The 20,946-nt window shown below is 51.5% G+C and overlaps 5 protein-coding genes and 1 non-coding gene across 6 annotated transcripts; 1 reads left to right on the top strand and 5 right to left on the bottom strand.

The window, feature by feature from the left end:
* Window positions 1–449: 449 nt before the first annotated feature.
* Window positions 450–1,777, top strand: J4E78_000554 (uncharacterized protein; the record flags this gene model as incomplete). The annotated part of the gene is made up of 3 exons (XM_049361216.1): window positions 450–455; window positions 755–865; window positions 983–1,777. The coding sequence occupies 3 exons, from the start codon at window positions 450–452 to the stop codon at window positions 1,775–1,777; spliced, it is 912 nt and encodes a 303-aa protein (XP_049226499.1).
* A 478-nt stretch (window positions 1,778–2,255) lies between these two features.
* MSH2 (MutS-like protein) lies at window positions 2,256–5,107 on the bottom strand (the record flags this gene model as incomplete). The annotated part of the gene is made up of 2 exons (XM_049361215.1): window positions 2,256–4,898; window positions 4,952–5,107. The coding sequence occupies 2 exons, from the start codon at window positions 5,105–5,107 to the stop codon at window positions 2,256–2,258; spliced, it is 2,799 nt and encodes a 932-aa protein (XP_049226498.1).
* A 4,872-nt stretch (window positions 5,108–9,979) lies between these two features.
* J4E78_000552 (uncharacterized protein) lies at window positions 9,980–10,230 on the bottom strand (the record flags this gene model as incomplete). Its single annotated transcript, XM_049361214.1, has 2 exons — window positions 9,980–10,098; window positions 10,149–10,230. 2 exons carry the CDS (start codon window positions 10,228–10,230, stop codon window positions 9,980–9,982), a joined length of 201 nt encoding a protein of 66 aa, XP_049226497.1.
* A 4,675-nt stretch (window positions 10,231–14,905) lies between these two features.
* J4E78_000551 (uncharacterized protein) lies at window positions 14,906–16,100 on the bottom strand (the record flags this gene model as incomplete). The annotated part of the gene is made up of 4 exons (XM_049361213.1): window positions 14,906–15,092; window positions 15,147–15,664; window positions 15,714–16,046; window positions 16,095–16,100. 4 exons carry the CDS (start codon window positions 16,098–16,100, stop codon window positions 14,906–14,908), a joined length of 1,044 nt encoding a protein of 347 aa, XP_049226496.1.
* A 944-nt stretch (window positions 16,101–17,044) lies between these two features.
* On the bottom strand, window positions 17,045–18,817 carry J4E78_000550 (uncharacterized protein; the record flags this gene model as incomplete). Its single annotated transcript, XM_049361212.1, has 3 exons — window positions 17,045–17,173; window positions 17,229–18,238; window positions 18,286–18,817. The coding sequence occupies 3 exons, from the start codon at window positions 18,815–18,817 to the stop codon at window positions 17,045–17,047; spliced, it is 1,671 nt and encodes a 556-aa protein (XP_049226495.1).
* Window positions 18,818–20,169: 1,352 nt separating this feature from the next.
* On the bottom strand, window positions 20,170–20,273 carry J4E78_000549. The gene has a single exon. It is a non-coding gene; the product is annotated as a tRNA-Lys (tRNA).
* Between the last annotated feature and the right edge of the window lie 673 nt (window positions 20,274–20,946).

Here is a 20,946-nt window from a genome sequence, read left to right as displayed (position 1 = left end):
CCAAGCTCGGTTGTGTTTGCTTTTTCTCGCTCTGAAACAAGGACCATCTATATTCCGCGGTCAGTCATGCGCGCTGATCGTGATGGAAACAAATCATCCAGGTCATTTCGTTCGCCTAGGTATCGTCAATGTACATTTCGCGGGGTGGTGGGCCATCTTTATGCGATCAGGAGATACCGAGTATGTGGAAGGCTACCATGTCGACGGGCTGACGGAAGAGTATAACAATCGTCTCAAGGAGATGCTTGAAAAGACGGACACACGAATTGTAACACTACTCTGATCTTAAGAAGTGTACCAGGGATGAGGCAACATGCAAGGCGACGTTGCTTGGGAAAACGGGTCGTAGTGTGCATGCCGAATGTGGTCCGAGTCTGAATCACGTTCTTAAGGTGTATGTCTCTTATAAGAAGCCGTTCTCGATTGGATTCCGATTGAGCGAACAACCGATGGGGGTGTGTGTATAGTCTCTTTTCGAGCGCGATGTCATTGCCAACTCGGTGCACCGCCACAATCCAAGCCGCTGGACCCCACCAAGACATGCCTACGCGTGTCCCGCCTCCAGGTCCCAGCCCAACCACTAGCCCCAGCCAACACCAGAGGTCGACACGACATCCAACAACACTATTCACACAAGTCCACGTACTCAGATACTATCGCCGACCATACAAGATGGCGCCTTCAGTCTCGTTAGTCGTACGTTCCATGGCGACACCAGATACTGCCATCGCGACTGCCAGCTAATGCGGGGCAGAACAAGCTCAAGGTACAGCTCAAGCTGTCCATATCGCGACTACGCATGGTCCAGCAGAAAGACAGCGCCAAAGTAAAGCAACAAAGGAGAGAAATGGCGCAACTGATCGAGGTACGTCGGTAGCTCCTTATAAGCAATTGTCGCATCGCCTCGCCCAGGCGCAAGGCAACTGCGCGTATCCAATACCACCACACTCTCCTCTAGGTCCCAGAACTGACGTCTATGTAGGTCGGAAAAGTCCAATCAGCGCGCATACGCGTCGAAAACATAATCCGCACCGACATCACGACCGAACTGCACGAGATCCTCGAACTCTACTGCGAACTCCTCCTCGCGCGCTCCCAACTCCTCGAATCGCAAGTATCCTCTTCAAACACCACCTCCGCATCTACCTCGACCCTCCTCGACCCCGCGCTAGAAGAAGCCGTCCGCAGCATAATATACGCCGCGCCGCGAACCGAGATCAAGGAACTGCATACCGTGAGGGCGCTGTTGGTGGACAAGTTCGGGAAGGATGTCGCAGTCGCTAGTATGGAAGGCGAGGGTGTTGCGGAACGGGTGATGAAGAAGCTGAAGGTTGAGACACCGAAGGAGGAGCTGGTTGAGGCATACATGACGGAGATTGCGAGGTTCTACGGCGTACCATACGGCACAGCCAAGAGCGAAGACGAAGAGGACGACGATGACGACGAGCCATCGGGTGGCGTAGCAGAGAAAGCAGACGCCGATCTCGAAGACCCCATATCCACCGACGACAGCACGAGCAAAAAGGCAGAAGAGAGGGAAGCGTTGGCGAAAGCCTCGACACCCAAGAAGCTGGGCCCGCAAAGTCCGCTGCGAGTCGTTCCGCCCAGCCCCAGTACAGATAATGTAGCGCCGAGGTTGAAGTTACCGGGCAGTGCGGCGGCGAAAGTAGCGAAGAGCGAGGCAAATACGAAGAAACCGGCGAAGAAAGAGGATGGGCTGGGGAAGATTCCGGATGTGGATGAGCTTTCGAGAAGGTTTGCGGAGTTGAAGAGGTGATGTGGGTGAGAGTGACGGTCTGGTTGTTTGGCATGGAACTCAGAAGACTTGTCATCAAGCCTTCCCCTGCAAGTACCAGTCTGGTAAGAGTACCCAGACTGCGCACCAATCATGTTAGGAGTCAGACTTTTGGCACAGTACTAAGGGATGAGCCCAAACGTAAGGGACGGCGTACGATAGTAATGGCCGTGATTTAGGTCTCCTACTCTCCAAGATAGCAGCTGCTAAGCTGCAAGCAATGCTATCGATGCAAACTGCTCCTATTCTCCACAAACCTCATGTACAACATCATATTGTACGGCTTCCCATGTTAAACTTTCAGATATCTTCAATCGCTACACTAAGAACCAGGGAATGTGTCGTATATGTAAATTACTGGTATCATGCTAATACGCTCACGAATCTGACGGATCTCTTGCCCGAGTACAGAGTTTTGCTATATTCCGAAACGCCATTGCCTTGCATACTCAGGACTTGATCACAAAGCCTGAATGCCCTTGAAGAACCCATTAGCCATAAGTTCCGGGTTCCCCTTGACCAGCTCCCTCATCCTCTCCACTTGTTGTTTCTTCGTCAGCCCCTTGCTCTCTACCTCTTCCTTCCACTTCACTAGCACCTCTTTGAGCATTCGGCTCCCGTCCTCCACTTCCTCTTTACTGGCTTGTACGTAGCCCTCTTCGTGCTTTCCAGCGAAGTCTTCCAGTTCGTCGGCCTTTCGCTTTGCCATCTTGATGACCTTTTGCGGGAAGCGAACGAGTTCCGCGACGTGGATACCGAAGGACTGGTCGGAGAAACCGGGTTCGACTTTGTATAGGAGGGTGACTTCGCGTTTCTTTTGCACGGCGGTGGCGTCCATGTCTGCGTCTCCGTCGGCGTCGGGTGCAGGGGCACTCCCCTCAGAGATGTGTGCTACGACGTGTAGATTCTGGACTTGTGGGTATGTGTCTACCAGCGCAGTTAACTCGTGGAAATGCGTAGCGAACAGCGCAAAGGCGCCAATCTCCTTGACGATGTATTCGGAGATCGCCCATGCGAGACCGAACCCATCGTATGTACTTGTTCCACGACCGAGCTCGTCGATGATGATGAGGGATTCTTTTGTCGCAGACTTGAGAATGTTCGCCGTCTCCAACATCTCTGCCATAAAAGTTGACACGCCCTTGATCTGGCTGTCGCTCGCGCCTACACGAGCCAGGATACAGTCGAAGATGGTGAGCTCGGCTTCTGAGCAAGGGACGAAACAGCCAATCTGAGCCATGAGGGCAATGACGCCGATTTGCCGGATGTATGTGGATTTACCACCCATGTTGGGACCGGTAATGATGAGGAACTCGCTCGAGTCGCGGACGAGAGAGACGTCGTTTGTGATGAAAGATATATCGTCTTGCATCTCCATGCAAGGGTGTCGCGCCTCTTTGAGGACGGTATTACCGGTGCCGCGCGCGTGCATGGTCGGTCGAGTGTAGGAGGTGGGTGCGTGAACGGAGACGTGGGCGAAGGAAACGATGACATCGAGATGTGCGAGGACGGCGGCGAGCTTCTCGACCACTGGGACGTAGGACGATGCTACTGAGACGACTTCGTTGACGAGGCCGGATTGGGTGCGGTTGTAGTTCTCAGAAAGCTGATCGAACTCTCGGCGTTTTTCTTGTAGTGTGTTGGTGGTGAAGTAGACTCCGTTCTTCTGTGTTGAGATCTCTTGATACTGCTTCTTTTGCCTGATACAGCCTGCTTCGTTGCGGGTTAGTCGGAAGCACCAGCCATTGACTTTGTGGTTTTCTAGGAATAGCTTCTTCTCGGTATCTTGGTTAAGGTCATCGCCCACACGCATGTGCTCTGACTCCATGTCGCGCTTGAGCTTGTCCAGGCGCTTTCGGATGGTCTTTAATGACTCATCAAACTCAGGCTTGATGATGAACTCGTGGTTGTCGAGCGCTTCGAGATCCACCGTCGTCTCTACCATGTCCTGCAGACCTGCAAATGCCGTTGTGTATTGGCGGAGCTTATCCGTGTACTCCGCATCAAGCGGCTCCTTGTACTGCTCGTCCATGACCGCCTCGAGGGAGCTGAGGAAGCCCGGCAATCGGATGACGACTTGATACGCGCGCACGACGTCTTCCAGGTTTGCGACTTTGCGTTGGAACTTCTTCGCTAGACGGTACAAATCCGGTATTGACCGCAGATGCTCCTCTTGCATCGTCTGCCTTAGCTCGGTATCGTTGACGAAGGCTTCCACCAATTGCTGCCGTCGTTGAATCTCCTCGACGTTCATGAGCGGCTGCTTGAGCCACTGTGCTAACAGTCGGCTACCGGTAGGTGTCTTGCAGTGGTTGAGCAGTCCGTACAAGCTCATGTTCTTCGCACCGTCTCGTGGTCCCGGCATGAGGTTGAGTGCCTTCAGCGCGGCAGCGTCGAGCTTCATGTATTGCGAGAGGTCGTGTTGGTAGAGCTGGTACTGTCCAAAGTTCGACGAGTCCGACATGACCCCCAGATACCGGATTAGGCATGCAGCTGAGCCCATAGCTAGCTTCAGATCTGTCAATGGCAGCGAGCCGGCTGCTCGCTCATCCTTGAGTAACCGCGGGAGGTCCTGTTCGATGTCTTTTGTGCCAAAGTCTGCGTGCGATCGCTCTGCCACAGCGCACCCGCAGTTGTCGGCAATCGTCCGAAGCTTGCCCAGCTCTACGTCCTTCTTGGTAGAGTCGACTTGTATCAGGCACTCCTTCACGCCAAGCTGGATGAGCAGCGATTCGAAGTTGGAGTAGAGGTCGTTATCGAGGAATTCTGTGACACCGAGCTCCCGTACGCTTGCATCTGCAAAGCATACACCCACATTGCGTGCTTCCGACGCCTTTGCCGACACCTTCACCGCCAAGATGATGGGCGCATTCTCGATCTGACCTCCCAATTCGTCCTCCAGGTCTTGCAGATTGCCGGGTGAGGCCTGCTTGACCACCTTCCAATCCATGCGCTTGCCAGTCGATTGCCATATCTCGATGCGTTTGCTGAGTCTGAAGAGTGCGTCGCGGAGGAAGTTGCGGAAAACGGTGATAGTCATGGTGACAGATTCGAGGCCAGGTTCCCGTCCCAGCTTGCGGATGACGGCTGTGGTCTTGTATACCTAATAGCGTGTCAATATACTGAACATAAGCCAACGCTTTCGCATGCGCTTACTGTGTTTGCGATGAACTTTGCATCCTCGCCGTGGGCGCTGTAGTAGTCGCCGCGGTCGAAGATGCGCACCGTCTCATCGTCCTTCTCAGGCAAGTTGCGGAAGAACTTGCAGAAACCCGACTCATCCTCTTCCTTGATTTCCGGTCGGGATGCCATGTTGATATGCGGTAGGAAGACAATTGCGGGGTGGGACGACAGAGGAAAGAAGGGAAAAGTTGGCGATGATTGGGCGCGCCTGCCGTTAATTGACTGAGCGCGTCGACGCGTCCAGTTCACGCTAGTCTTATCGATAACACTAAGCTCCTCGAGGACACACGGGGCGGCCGTCATCATCAACCTTCCGCAAAATGCCCGCGAATGCCAGATTCATCTCCGATTTCGAGGCTCGTCATCGCTCATCATAATCACGATCACTTTAGCTACGATCTGTTCGCTCTGGAGTCGTCTCCAACCCCTTCGAACACGCCTTCCCTGCCCCGATACCCTCTGCAACTGCAAGATAGATCAATTTGGTACACAAAGAGCATTGGAAAACAGCTACGACGGCTACAGCAGCGCATAAGGTAAGGAAATGGGTCAAGAAGGCAGGCAGTTGCATTAGTAGACTCCGCGCTTTCAAGATGAAGTGCGAATCGATCCCAAGGCTTCACGCTTCGAAGCCACTACGGTCGGGACCGTCTCCCAGAAGCTTCTTTCTAATCTTGGGCACAGGATCATTTCGCTCTCGGCGACTATGCCAAACCAGATGCAGCAGCCGCATGAGAGCTGCGAAAGCACGAGATGTCGAAGGAAATGAGCTCCATGCAACGTGTAAGATTGTTGTAAACTCACACTACATACCTTAGCAGTCGGCACACCAAGATCGGTGTATTATGACTATACAGGCGCTCTACGACGATAGTATGGCAGGTCGCCCGAAAAGAGCATGATGCCCAACCTTGTGTTGTGCCTGCGCAGCCACTCCTTTCTTTCACATGCGGAGTGTATGCGGAGGTGTGTGCGGGGCCCCAAAGTTGAACACGATTACTCACACCCTCACATCACCATTATATCGACCGTCGGGTGCATTCGTAGTGTTGCGGCTCTTTCTCGTGCGTCGTTGCGCCCAGAAACCTTGGCGACAAACTTCTCGGTCTCATTGACGCTGGTTGAGCCGCCAAGGTCTTGGATTGAGCCGCAAGCCTGCGGTACCGCATTCCCTATTTGGCACTTTTTGTCATCTTTGTGATAAGCAAGGTGTTTGCGCGCCAAATTTGAACGACTTTGTATCCGTAGGTGTTTCGGTCCTCGGTGATGTTGTGGAGATCGCGCGGATGGCTTTCGGGATGGGTGGTTGTTAGGAGTCACACTTGACTTCCTGTATTTAATTTGATGGATACTTCCGTCTCCTCATCCATGCCGAAACTCTGATTACTCGCCTTCGGTTCCGCTGCTCAACGTTGTCGTGAGTCCCGTTACGAATCGCCTCAGCCACGACATCAACATGGCCCACAGATCAACATCACCAAGACTTGTACTGCCTCATAACCTCTTGCCAATGCATGTCCAATCGAACCCCTCCTCTGGGACAGCAACACCTATTAATGCAGTCCCGACAACTCTTTCATCGATGCAAAGTCAACACCGGGCTCACAACATGCACCAACCAACCAACAATGCCTATAGTCCTCAGGAGTCTTTCGAGATAGTCTCGCGCATGGGCGTCAAGAAGGCGTATATGCGTGTCGACAAGAGCTTCATCAGTGCCTGCTCCGCTGGCATGATCTTGTCTTTCGCATGCGCAACGCTCATTTCGACCAACACCTCGCCATGGTACCAGGAGAATGCTCCAGGCCTGATCAAGACAATTGCCGCGCTCGTATTTCCGTACGGTCTAGTTATCGTACAGATGACTGGCAGCGACCTGTGTACTGGCAGCTTCATGTACACGACCGTTGCTGCGTTACATCGGCGACTCAGCATCTGGCGGATGTTGAGGCATTGGGTGGTAACCTTTTTTGGAAACCTAGCGGGGAGTTTGTTTGTGTGCTGTGTAATCGTCGGATGTAAGTCTCTGATAGCAGCAGCGACCTGGAAGTTTGAAGCTGACATGTTGTGATAGACGGTGGATTGTTCGACGGAAAGCTATATCGAGAAGAGTCGCTCCACTTCGCGTACAAGAAACAAGTCGAGCCAGAGTGGTACCAAATCTTTCTCAAAGGCATCGGCGCCAACTGGTTGGTCTGTCTAGCTTGCTTTCTCGGGTGTTCGGGTCGCGACTATGTTTCTAAGGTGGTAGGGATATGGTGGCCAACGTTTGCGTTCGTATCTCTGGGCTTTGGTAAGTACCACACGTTCGTGTTAACGTCTACAATTAGCTGACATTGCATCAGACCACGTTGTCGCCAACATGTTCTTGATACCCAATGCCATCTTCCATGGTTCACCAGACATTACCATCGGCATATATGTCTGGAAAGGTATTGCCCCTGCACTACTTGGCAATATCGTCGGCGGCGGCTTCTTTGTTGGGGTCCTCTATTGGTATTTGCACCTGCAGGGTCACGACGATGCTACCATTGACGGCCAGCGATACGAATCGATGACGAGAAGCCAGCAGGACTTGAGTGCATGGATAAGACTGAAGGAAAGAAAGGATGTAGCGGAAAGTCGGGAACAGGTTTGAGAAAACGGCGGTTGGGTTGCAGAAGATAGTCGGAGTTCGCGACGCAGTTTGAGTTCGTGATGGTCAAGCTGGTGACGTCAATGCTGGTACGTGCGCACAAGCTCTTTAGCTTCGGTAACGTGAGCGAGGGCTCCTGTCATCTCCATGCGCAAGGACATACCCCGCTAGAATCAGTTAATAAGACATATCTACCTTCACTTTCCCATCACCTCGTATCCACGGTATGGTGTGTCTAGGCCGAACAGCTGTCATCAGCACGGTTCATACGCAAGCCGAGCGTTCAGCTAGGACTGTTGAGCGATCAGGTTTCGTCACATCATCATATTGGTTGGTCTAGTTGCGGAGCTACTAATACGTATAGCAGAAGATACCTGATCGTACATCCATAAGCTCCGAGACCTTGATATCCGGGGCTAGACCTCCAATCGAAATCCTATCGTCGAGACTGGCTTGCTGTTTTGATCTCGGCCTGACAGTACCTTTGTACATGTTTTGTCGCCGTGGTGAGTCGTATTGTTGCCACCGCCACCAAATCCTGTCGATTTGCGAGTGATGAAGGAAGAATATCGGGTCTGTTAATCATTAGCAGATGGTTCGGCAAAAAGTGGTCGCTATGTTTGTCTGACCATTTGGCGACGTCGAAAGCCGAAAGTCCCCCAGTATAAACTTTGGGATCGCAACGTGCGGGCCATTCTCGAATCGCAGTGTGAACCGAAAGTAGTCGTCTTCAAGCAGAAGCTCTTCGACCGCTTCAGGTCGCAACAGTTGCGACAAATTCGCGATCGGCTCTCCCGATCCAAAGTCGCGGGTCAGGCAGTGAGAAACCAAGACCGGGCCAGCGCGTGCGACTTGCATATTACCAAATCGGCCATCCTCGACGCAATGGGTGCGCGGGAAATACATACTGGGCTCCGGGCTCTCAAGACCGTTACCAGAAAAGCCGTGGTCACGATCCCATACCGGTGCAGAAGTTAGCTCCTCCCAGTCTAGAGTCCAGTCCCAATATCTATATGATGTTAGCAAAACGAAAGAGCTGATGTGGTAATAGCCGTACGGTAGTTGTCCAGTGTAATGACATTGTTCCACGAGCGTGCGATGATAGGTATGAATGAAATACCGGTGCCAGACAAGGAAAGGTGCAGCGAAGTGTACTGAGCGTCTTCGTAAGTGTCCTTTCTCTACACAAGTACTGCGAACTTACTCTCTTCATCAAATCGGTGATGCACGTAAGCGAAATCATCATACAGTGTCTGATTCGGGTTCAGTCGCGAAGGCTTCGTTCGGAGACAGAAGACCGCGTCGATGTAGGCGTCCCTTTCCGCGATGCTCAGACTTCTCCACTCCCGACGGATGAGTGGTGTGGTGCATGTAGTTTCGATTGTTTTAGTGTGCGTGTTGGAACTGATCGGTACTTCCATCCAAAACAGCCAGCTACCGAAGAAGCCAAAAAGTACACTTGCTATGCAGAGGACGATGCACGATCTGGAACCCGTCATTTTTGCCTTTGTGCACCTCTTCTGAGTAGTGGATTGGAATGGTGAGGCTTCGTACGCGTAGTCCAAATCATCGCATTCCTGTCCAGGTGATACACTATGGGAAGGTAGTAGTGTCTCGTGTTCCATGGCGCCAGTACGTTGTGAATGCTACGAGGTAAGGAGATCCCAGCGTATTAATGCCCCGCGGCACAAATTGCCACGTGTGGGATGGCGCGAGCGCACCTGGGCAGTGTGCAGATGCAAGACTACATCGCGCATGCATCAGATTACTCGGGGTTCATTGGCGTTCCAAGATTGTCTTCCTCGTCAGAAATGCAGCACCTTTACCACATTTTCGGTGACAGCCTTAGTCCTAGACCTGGTATCATACCCTTGCCGTATCATCAGGTACGAAGGCCGAATTTGCACTCGCTTTATTAAATCGCACATCAGTGTTGAGGCGAATATAGGGTCATACCCAAGTGAAATGGGGCGCGTCCGTGCGTGCGAAGATCCAATGACGAAGAGGTAACTCCGCAGCTCCACTTTCTATTTACATCTCCACGCTGGAAGCTTCGCATTTCTCCTTCCTCCAAGCCATCACCAGATAACATACACTTAAACAGGCTTAAGGCGTGCTGTCACAACCCCTCCATGCGCACACTGTTGTTGGCGCGAACACAGTCGAGACCCTGCTTTCGCGAAACCTGAACGGCTCAAACATCCATTGTATACAACCTCGGGCATCCCACGTCATCTGCTCATTTCAATCTGGGTCGTGTTCTCATTCGAATCATATACTGCGTACAAAACAAGTGACAAAACGTCCTCCTAGGTGCCCATCATCCACGATATAGCCACGTTTACATCTTCATAGACTTTCGGACTTTAGTCCTTACGGCGCCATTGATACACCATGCCATCATCGTCGTCGCTGGTAGTATGCTCCCATACGATCACAGGCTTGAAGCCCGGCGCAGGATCTGCTTCGGAAACGGCAGCGGCATCTATCGCGAAATTAGCTTCAATATTGGCCGAGGATGCTGCTGTCCCTTACCGCGCTTGGGTTCGACAGGCAAAGCGTTGGCATAGAAGCCACACGCTGCCAAGCCAGCGAAGAGGAGGGTGGAGAAATGCATGCTTGTCGCTGTCAGAAGTAAGAGATTTCGAATGTTATTCTGGACTTTGGATTGAAGCGTCCTGGCTAGGGTGCCACGCGATGAGCTTCTTGTATACCGACTTGTACATGATCGAGAATGTTCGCTGAGCTTTATTCTGTTCTGGCATCGCATCGCATCGCATCGCATCGCATTGCATTGCATTGTACACGTCAACTAGCGACTGATCCTTCGTATCGATGCGAAGGTTGAATCGTTGCAACGGTCACCATTTCTCCGGAGTACATTGACCATGAGGCTGCCGTGCCGCAGTGGAGGCGTTGACGCTAGCCGATCGCTATGTCAAACGATCCAATGAAGTAACAGCCGAATCTTACTTCCTGCTCAGTGGCGCTCGCGTAGGCTGTCACCTGCATCCGTCTGTAGTGCTGACCAACAGCATGCATATGATAGACGCTGCATCGACTGATTTGGGAGTCTCCTTACAGTTCCCGAATCCTTAGGCTTAGACAGCGCACCGGCCTTGTACTTGCTGCTTTAATGTGTCTCCGACACCTTGAAGGAACATCTGTGCAGCACGCGGCAGTTGATGATTGAAAGCACTGGGAAAACAGCTGTGGACTTATTCATATGTGGCTCTATGCACGTTTTGTGTCCTGAAAATCAACAAAATGGCGAAATTTGAGGGCTACCTGCCGGTTTCCTCGTCTGAAAACGATACTGTCGGCCACACAATCAACGAAAGACCGGGTTCAAAGCTGCGAAAGATCTTACAGGGCTCTGCGCTCGCTTTGGGCGCATTGGGGGCGCTAAGCCTTGGCTATTCACTCGGGTCGCGACATGCTCACGCCGCTACACCTACTACGATACGTATGATGTACACCGTCCTTCCAAATACTCCAGAGCTCATATTCTGACAGTACCTGCTGGTGGTTTGCATTATTACATGCAGTTTAACAAGACATTTCCTCAACGCCCAGACAAAGAGAGTGATGCGGCATGGGCGTCCTTGTTCCCTGATAAATTGGGGTTTGTGCAACACCCGGAACTTGCACCAAACGTAGCAGGAATTGCCGTTTTCCATGAATTGCACTGTTTAGCAAGTAGCTACCTTTGTCAGTGTAACTCTGGATAATAGCTAACGGTGTGTCAGAATATGCTCCGACAAGCATTTTGGGCTTCTGTCGATGGAACGCTGGTAGAGATGGGCGATGAATCTCGTGAGAAGAACCATCGCACCAGTCATCATCATGTTCGCCATTGTTTTGAATATCTCCGACAGTCCCTCATCTGCCTTGCGGACTCTAACTTGGAGATGATGAACTACACTGCGCGTGGTATCTCCGGATGGCAGACTGAAAGAACTTGCAGAGACTATGAGGAGCTCACAGATTGGGCGGACGAATGGGGCATTACAAGGGAAGAAGCGCTCCAAAATCACGATCTTGCACTAAATTTTGTCGGCGAGGGTGATGTGGTGTAGACAAAGAACAGTAGCTGCATGCTACCAACTATCTCTACATATGTGGCTTGGTTCTCTCCGTGAAGTGTTCGGGGCCAACATCCTCAGGCTTGACCAGAGCCCCTTCAGCAAAGATATCGATAGATCGGGCCTTGGTCCACTCCATCAGTGCGTCAAAATCAACGCATTGGTGAGAGGCCCAGCTACGAGCTGTCACGTCATTGCCACCACCCGAAAGATATGTGTATGTACCCAATGACACATCGCCCCTGCACATGATACCCTGGCGTAGAGTCTCGATGCAATGGTCTTGAATACGGTCAGTCAAACAAGTGAAGGAAAGTTGACACCGTGGGTACTTACTAATGTGTCGCTCCAGCTCATTGCGGGCTAAACCCTGCACGTCTTGGAAATAAGACTCTTTGTATATCCATTGTCGGATCTTTTTCTGCGCGTGTCGTGAGCTCATATACAGATCGCCGTCTGCATCGATGTACATACCAAGCAATGAAGTTCATGGGTCATAAAAGTCTCCGACGCGAAACCGGAGCCATCGGCTAAAGGCAAAGATGTGACATTGTAGTATGCGAGGTCTTCCGCTGAGACCCTGATGACGGTTCCTTTGGCAGTTTGTCAGATCGTGATACCATAGTTTTAGAGGCGAAGAGACTAGGTCTGCGAACCCTGAAGCAGCTCATGCCACGCTTGATCAAGCTCCGGGCTTGGGAAGCCTGCAAACGGTGTACCCGCCACGGTCAATGGAAAAACCCGGGTATGTCGACGAAACGCTGTACTCCTTGCTAAAGCTACCAGATCTGGTCAGCATCTGTTGCTAGATCAGACAGACTGGAACAGAGGTCTTACCAGGGAAGAGCTCTGGTCTGGAAGACTTAAATCCCGCATCTAAACGGGCGTAACGAACCCGCAACTCTATGTAAGAGAACCCTAAAACTGCTAACGCAAGTGCGCAAGCGATGAAGATAAGTCGCGTTGAGGCATTCTTTCGGTCGCGAACTCTGCCTCCGCGAAACGGCATGCTTTCATCATCAGAGGATGCGCACACCGACTCGGCGTCTCCAGTGTTTTCCACAAATTTCGGCATCAGCGCGTCGTGTTCTGGAACTCGATGACACCTCGTCGATGTTTTGACTACCTGAGTACCGGACATGTAAACAGAAAGGTCGATGCGAAGAATGACTAAAGAGCAGCTGATTGTCATTGGATTACTTTCCGAGGAACGTGGCGTTAAAGCAGCGGTTGGCGGAACACGTTACGGGTGCTCCGTGGAGTTGTCCGACAGAAGAGAGCGGTCCCTTCGCCTCGGCTGCGCGAGGCGTAGCAGCTTGGTGCGGCGTGGGCGATGCACGATCCAACATGAAAATCCACATAGATACCTAGGTACCTAGCGCTCTGCAACGTGGCAATCTGTTACACGACGTCGATAAACAATCGCCGAATTACTATTTCCTCGTAGTACACAGCGCTCCTCTTTTCCAGCGCGCTATAGTTACATGGTTGTAGTACCGTGCCTCTTGACCACCTGCACTTTAGCGAGGGCTAACCAGCTCTTGCATGAACCTGCAGCTGCATGGCGTGGAATCCGGCCAAGTTCGAGGCATTGTCACTGACGCTAATGCTCCTCGCTATCATCTCTGTTGTATTGAGATTCTGGGCGCATACGAAATCTGGTAACCGCATCGGAATTGATGATGTGCTCATAATCCCGGCCTTGGTAAGTCATTCCGCGTTGTGTCTCGCAACAAAACGCAGGGCTTAACCACTATTCAGATATGCACAATCGGCATGGCAGTTGCTCAGGTCATCGGTTAGTGACTGTGTACTAGACGTCTACCGTATCTCACGAGCATATAGGTACCCAATTTGGGGAGATGGCACAGCATCAAACCAACATCGAGGGGCCAAATGGTCCAGTGTACACAAAACAGCTAGAAGTATACGAGAAGGTGGAGACAGCTGTCAACAGGGGACGTTCGCCGCTAACATCTGCAGACAAATTATACCCTGCAACTTCTTGGCTTAGCTTCTCTGGCTTTCAGCAAGACGTCTGTACTATGCTTCTATCGACGAGTCTTCTACGTGTATCCACGTTTCCTATTCGCCAACAATATTCTTATCGCCGTCATTGCAGTCTGGGCCGTATCGCTCTTCTTCGTAATTCTCCTGCAGTGCCGAGATCCGCGAACACTCTGGACCTCTTTCGAATACGCGAGGGTGGAGTGTGTTGAACCACTACCTTTTTACTACGCTGTATCGATCAGTGGATTTCTCACCGACATTGCAATCTTGGCCTCACCAATCCCGGTCATTTGCCAACTGCAGATGCACTGGAAGACCCGTATTGCGGCGACATGTATTCTTTTATTGGGCGCAGTGTGGGTTCCCTTGTTCCATGATCATGACGCTCTTGCTGACCATGACTAGAGTATGCGGTGCTGGTATCGCACGTTTTGTTACTTTCATCGAGATTGGTCGAGGCATTATGCACAATTATGATGACATTACCTGTAGGTTTTGCCCAAAGTCAGCATTAGTCCGGAGAGTATAACTGATCCTGGTCCAGACTTTACCACTCCGATCTTTGCATGGGGCATGGTTGAAAGCTCATTAGCCGTAGTAGGCGCAAATCTTCCTCTCCTTCGACCATTGCTACACCGAATCGAGGGTACATGTTCTTGGCTCGGGCTATCCCTTTCCTGTCTCCAATCCAGATCTTCCTCCAGTAGTAGCACAGAGATAGGTAGTCCAGAAATTGGGACAAGAGTCAAGACAGAAGAGGCGCGGTGGGAGAGAGAAGAGTCCATTCGAAGCTATTTAAGCTTCGATTTACCTCCGCGTCGAGAGTTCTTCCCAGAGATGTCGTCTTAGGTCTCTAAGAGGGAGGATTCAACAAATGAGACTGGAATATAATGCTAATGAGACTCCAATGGTCAAGAGCTCAGATAGCTGTCGGCGGTCTGAAGTTCAAATGAAGTTCTCGCAACGTGCTCAGCACACCAAGAGTTGAAGGCCGTTCAAGCACATGCCCTCAAGGCCCGAATGCTCACTTCGTGATCTTACCTAGATAGCTTCTATATTTAACATGACCAAACAAACACGCGGTCATGTGCAATAAATGCGGCTGGGAAGGGTGCATATACCTCTTTGTGCGCTACAATGCTGATACAGTCTTGGCACATGAATGCAATGATGCAGTAGAGACCAAACTACGTGGCATTAAACGATTTTCGAGCTCGCGGGTTCTTCATCCCATATGGCTTCGAAGATCGCAAGTGCAGAACCTGGTGGCTGATGCAAGTCGTGAAACTTGAATCTTGCGTCGGCTTCGATAAGTAGCGCTTTCCACTCTTCCAACTCTCGCTCTCTAGCATTGCCTACTTCCAGCATTGTCAAATCCATCGCCCTGTATAAGAGGTCAATACCACAGATGCGGCTTTTGCGACCAGCTTGAGCTTACCTGAGCTTTCGATCAAGGCCGTTCGGCAATGCGCCAGGTGGAGGCATCACTGCATCGATGATCAGGATACGTGCGCCTTTCTTCAATGCGGGTATCAAAGCCCTGAGCGCCTTGACGCAGTATATATCCGGCCAGTTATGCAAGGTCCAACGGAAATAGTATAAGTTAGCATTCTTCACAGGTTGCTCTTCGAAGAAGTCATGCGCCATGAACCTCACATCTAGCCCTTCCTCTGTCTTTGAGTTCGAGATCACACCTGGAAGGTCCTGTACCACGAGCTGAAGACCTGGGTATTTTCGAACGAGAGCAAATGCCGCATCACCATGAGAACCTCCGAGATCGACCACAGTCCCCGGGACGATTGAAGACCAACAATAACCGTCTGTCAGATGGCGCAGAGAATATGCTTCACCAGTGGTAAAGGAGCTCATGGCACCTCCAAATCGGCGTGCGCGTTCGGGATTCTGGACGAGCACCTCATGAAATGGCAGGTTTGTCTTGTTGGCCAGCGAGAACCCCTAGCGACTTGTCAATAATGCTATAATATAGTCATGTGTACAAACTCACAGTTTGATTTGGCTCGGCGGCCTTGGGCCAGGTCGTCAAGGCATCAGTGAGCTTTTGCGTTGCTGGCCACAGTTCTTCTGTAGTCACTGCAACCCAATCTGACACTCGCGTATCGTTAACCATCTGTCGTGAAGCTGCAGAGTGCGCGATGAAGCCAGGACGGGGCTCTGTGAATATGCGAAACGCAATGCCTAGCCGCAGTATACTGGTGGTCGCCGCGGTGTTAATACCAATGGTGGCTGCGAGATCTTTGAAAGAAATCTCCCCGTCTATCGGCACCTTGTTCGCAAGACCAAAGCGAGAGATGAACTGCAGGTATGAGATGGCGTTGTGCTGACAGACATCAGTTTGTAAGCCGTGCCTCATCCTTTTGTTCCATACTGACATGATGATTGAAGATCAGATCTCTTGGGGTTTGGAGCAAATCGTTCAGCTCCTGAGTTGCTTCAAGGACGGCATTTCGCGACTCTTCAAGTTCCGACGGTAGCTCGAGATCAGCAGGACTGTCTGCGTTGAAGGACGGGTGCGGTAAGTTGTTCTTGGAAAGGTGCTCGTCTACTCGTTGGGTATGATGCGCGATATGAGCTGCAAGCTGAGCTATACGGCTCTTAGTGGTAGACATTTTGAACGGGACGGCTTTGCAAAGGTACAATGGGGCCTTCATGAGCGTAACTTATACCTTCCCAGGTTGGCACACAATGGCCTGTACCTAATGATTGGACGCATACACGACGAGATGTATGGTGTACATGGACTCATGCAGCAGGCATCTGGGTTTGACAGCCGCGGGTGGCGTGTCTCGGTAAAGAGTGTAGGTAGACTGGGCTGCTAATACCGAACACGTCCAGGTGGAGACTACCTAGTTATGGGGCGGCAGAAAGCACGAGGGTCGGCTCTATTGCACCTGGCAGGCCTAGGCGCAGGGTGACCGTAGCAGTAAGGGTTTTTGGTACCAGCATCGCATGCGAAATCTTGATATGTAGTACTTGCGATAAGTCGTGGAGCTTCGTGGTTCTGTGGATTAAGTGAATGATGAACGTAGACCCAGTGGCAGGAAGAAATTCGGGGGCTGGGTCGGGCGGCCGAACGGCCGGCACGCATTGACCAGCGCATTTCCCAGCTCCCTCAGCCCCCAACTGTGAGCATCGGACGACGTCACCATCGTACCTAGGTAATGTACACGCAGCATATTTGCGCACGATGTGCCATACATTGCGTATATGAGACCTCTAATATTTCCATCAACCTTTGAACCCAGCCGAATCTACCTAGGTAGCCAGTCGCGTCATCGACCCTGACAGGCCTACCTACTTCAGTCACAAAGCACGCATTCACGACAGATCAAACCCCGTATACCCGTTCTCCGCCGTCTCGTTGATCGTCTTGTAATAAGTCGGCACACCTCCGATGTACATCAATGGCTCTCTAGGCTTCCCAGGAATATTACTTCCCATGTACCACTATCGCAGCGTTAGTATACCACAATTCCTGATTCATTGGCTCGTTGCAACTCACAGAATCTACACTGGGCAACAGCGATGCATTTGCAAGCTTCCATATAAGCTCTTTCCACTGATCTTCGCTCTCCTTCTGGGCCACGATCTTACGAAGCGACTTCTCCTTCATATGGTTCATCATCTGCAAGATCCAGCCGCCTTGCAGCTCAGCGCACGTGGGACCATTGCACAGCGCAGTCGGCGCTTGGGGCCCATATGTGAAAAACATGTTCGGGAAGCCTGCGACAGCCATTCCGAGATACGTCTTTACGCCGTCCTTCCAATGCTCGCTCAAGCTCTCGCCTGACGGACCGCGGATATCGATCTGTTTCAGACCACCGGTAAGGGCATCGTAACCGGTCGCGCTGATGATGTAGTCGAACTCGTGTTCTTTCTCTGTGGTCTTGATGCCTTTCTCGGTAATCTCTTGGATTGGCGTACCCTTTTCGCTGATGTCAACAAGAGAGACGTTGGACTTATTGTACATTTCAAAGTACCCATTCTCCAGCGCGATACGTTTGCAACCGAAGGAATAGGGTTGCTCAATGGGAGCGAGTGTATCAGCGACTCTGTTGTTATTGATCTTCGCCCGCGTCTTGTCTCGCCAAAAGTTGTATGCTTCGCGGTTGGCTTCTTTGCTAAAAAGCATGTCTTGATAAGCCGCAAGCCAGAATTTGAAATCGCCTTCACTCCACAAGTCTTCGTAAACCTTCATCCTTTGTTCTGGCGTATCGTCGAATGTAGAGCGGGGGATGAACTCAAACGAGAAGCCTGAGAAGCGTGTTTTCAACGCTGCGAAGAAGTCCGGATACTCAAGCTTGGCGATGGCTTGTTGCGGAAGGTCGTAGTCGACTTGACGCATTGGCATTGACATGTTCAGTGTCCGTTGGAAGACTGTGAGCTGGCTGGCAGTCTTGCTCAGCTCCTGCGCTATTTGAATGCCGGTAGCGCCAGTTCCAATAACAGCCACCTTCTTGCCGCGGAGATCAGGTTCTTCATGAGGCCAAAATGAGGGATGGAGGAATGTGCCTGATCAAAGGTTAGTGAGTTTCACTGCGACGGCAATGTGATCCGACCTTTGAAAGAATCGATGCCTTTCCAATCGGGAATATGTCGCTTCGCCGCGAAGCCAGTGTTCAACAAAAGAAACTTCACCTTGTACATCTCGCCCGCCTTCGTTTTCACCGTCCACCTCGCTTCGTCATCACTCCATGTCGCAGACGAAACGAATGTGTCAAACTTGGTATCCTTCCGCAGATCCCACACCTTCGCCACGTGAGCAAAATAAGCGCGAAGCTCCGAGCCCGCTGGGAATCTCTGCTTCCATGTCCAATCCTTCCAAAGTGCTGGGTCGGAGAATTCGTAGTGGGGAATCGAGCTGTCGACACGAACGCCCGGGTACCGATTCCAGTACCATACACCGCCGTAATCGGATCCGTGCTCGACGAGCTTGACGTTATAGCCTGCGTCGCGGAGTATCTTCAGCTGGTATACGCCGCAGAAACCTGCGCCAACTATCAGGGCGTCGAGTTCGATGACGTGCGTGCCATTGGTGCCGTTAGCACTGCCGTTGAGGGACAATCTTTGGATATCTTCGATGGAGCCCATGTTGATATAAGACTTGAGCCACAGCCGCGCTGGTGGATGTGAAGGATGGAGCCGATACAATATTGATTGCACTGCAGGTTCGGTCGGGGAAGAGATGACAATGAGGGGAAGCTTATACGGATAGCAGACTGTTGGACTTCTTGCGTAGCTTAAAGGAATAAGCTGCAGTTCATCCGGGGTGTATTGGCACAGCGCATCGCGTGCGGGAGGGTAATCCTGCAGTTCTTGGTCTTGTTCATCAGGCCATACCTCGACGAATCCTTGTGCTCAGTCTCGGACTAGATCGGTGAGAGGTGGTAACACATTGCGTGCCCCGCTTAGTCTGGTACGGGGTCTTTCGGACATGGCACCGTTCTGGACCCGCCAAGATCTCTGCGGTACGGCACGCCCGTTGGACGGCTGGGGTCAGTTCCTGAAGCGGAAATGTGGGATTGCAGGAGGTTCAATACCTATCGCACGATACAACGTGGACGTCACATTGACATTGCTCCAAAGCACGAAGAGTGCACTCATCGCTACTGTCTTGTTGTGACACCAAGCTTGGCAGCGCCTGCAGCGGATATGGTCAGTTGCACAGCTACGGGTGGAGGATGTAAGACCCATGTAGTACTATATGCATCATGGGAGGTTCGGCCCTTTTATCATGGGGCCGACGAACCTGGCGCTACAGGCGGGGAAAGGTGGCGCGGGCACTCACTGGAGGAAGACCGTTTTGTAATCATGACATGCGTTGATGAGGGCTCTGCTGATGCGTCTTGCAAGCATGGCAGATCTTGCCGGGCGGTTTTGCACCAAACAACTTGAAGTCAACAATGCATCCGATGCCGGCCTATGTAAAGATCAAAAGAATGACATCAGCTGCCAGGCTTACACTCAAGTACGATGTGCATATCAGCGGTTACTATCCTCATGCTAGACATATTGACAGATGCATGTGTTATTCTGGTCTGAAGTCTGCGACATTGTACTTTCAAAGGCATTATAGGAATGTCGCACACGATAACAACGGATGAGACAGCTGCTCTGACGTGCATAACGTTCGTCGTTGTGACAGCGTCTAGTCACAGTACCTAGGTAGCTTGTTCTTCGTTAGCTGTGAACCTACAAGATAGGGAAATGCGCCGTGTAACCCTGACTACACAAAATAAACATCATACCACACCTAGCAATTAGCAACAGACAAAACAGGCGACGATGGAAGGTATGAAAAGAGCCTATAGACGTTGACTTAGCGATATAGGTTGTTGTGGTTCGCACTGGCGGAAGTGCTTGGCAAAAAGATTCACCAAAAAAATCAACACCACGACTCCTGGACGACGACCACATGTCCTCAAGAGCGCAAAAAACAAAGAAGCCCGACGTGGGGGTCGAACCCACAACCTTGAGATAGCCAATCGAGTCTGATTAGGACGTGAAAGCTAAGAGTCTCACGCTCTACCGATTGAGCTAGCCGGGCGATGCTATTGTTTGATGGAAGAAGTCGAGATTGAAACGAGTCTATACTCAGATGATGCTGTCTGAGAGTAACGTTCAAGCTGTAGCAAACCAGGCTGCAAGTTGTTGAAGTTTGGGATTGGTGGTTGTGGTAGCAAGGAAAATTTCTTGCGGTCGTGTGGGGCCGGCGGCGGCGGAGGACCGGCGAACATCGTGCGTGTAACCTACATCACTTGTCAACCGAGAACGATCATGCGGACGCTCTTCTACTGTTTGGAGTGATTTACTGGTATTACAGATGAAAGGTATTGTTCGCTAAATATAGTTCAGCCGCGGTATAGGGGCATCCGATGCGCATAGATGCAGCGACGTTGTGTGTCACGACCAACAGCGAGCTTCTGAAGTCGGGTAATCCAGCCTTACCACTTGCTACACACGGGAAGATGTCATTGCTGGCCCTGGGCGTTGATACCGCGAGGCTGGTTACTGCAGTGTAAATAGGGGCTCATGACAATCCAGTTGCACGCCCTGCCTCCCTAGGTAGGCACGCCCTGTGAACTTCAGACCGCTCGTTGATTGGAATCTTAGATCCGGCGTAGAAACACGCCAGCAATGAATTCTGGTTCGAATCGATAGTTGTCCTCCATGTGCTACGTGTACTACGTGTACAACGTAGTACACGTAGCACATGGAGG

This window comes from Alternaria triticimaculans, assembly GCF_023758025.1.
Source record: "Alternaria triticimaculans strain BMP 0046 chromosome Unknown scaffold_1, whole genome shotgun sequence".
NCBI lineage: Eukaryota > Fungi > Ascomycota > Dothideomycetes > Pleosporales > Pleosporaceae > Alternaria > Alternaria triticimaculans.
Note: the sequence above shows the minus strand (reverse complement) of the source record. Positions and strands in the feature narration are given on the sequence as shown.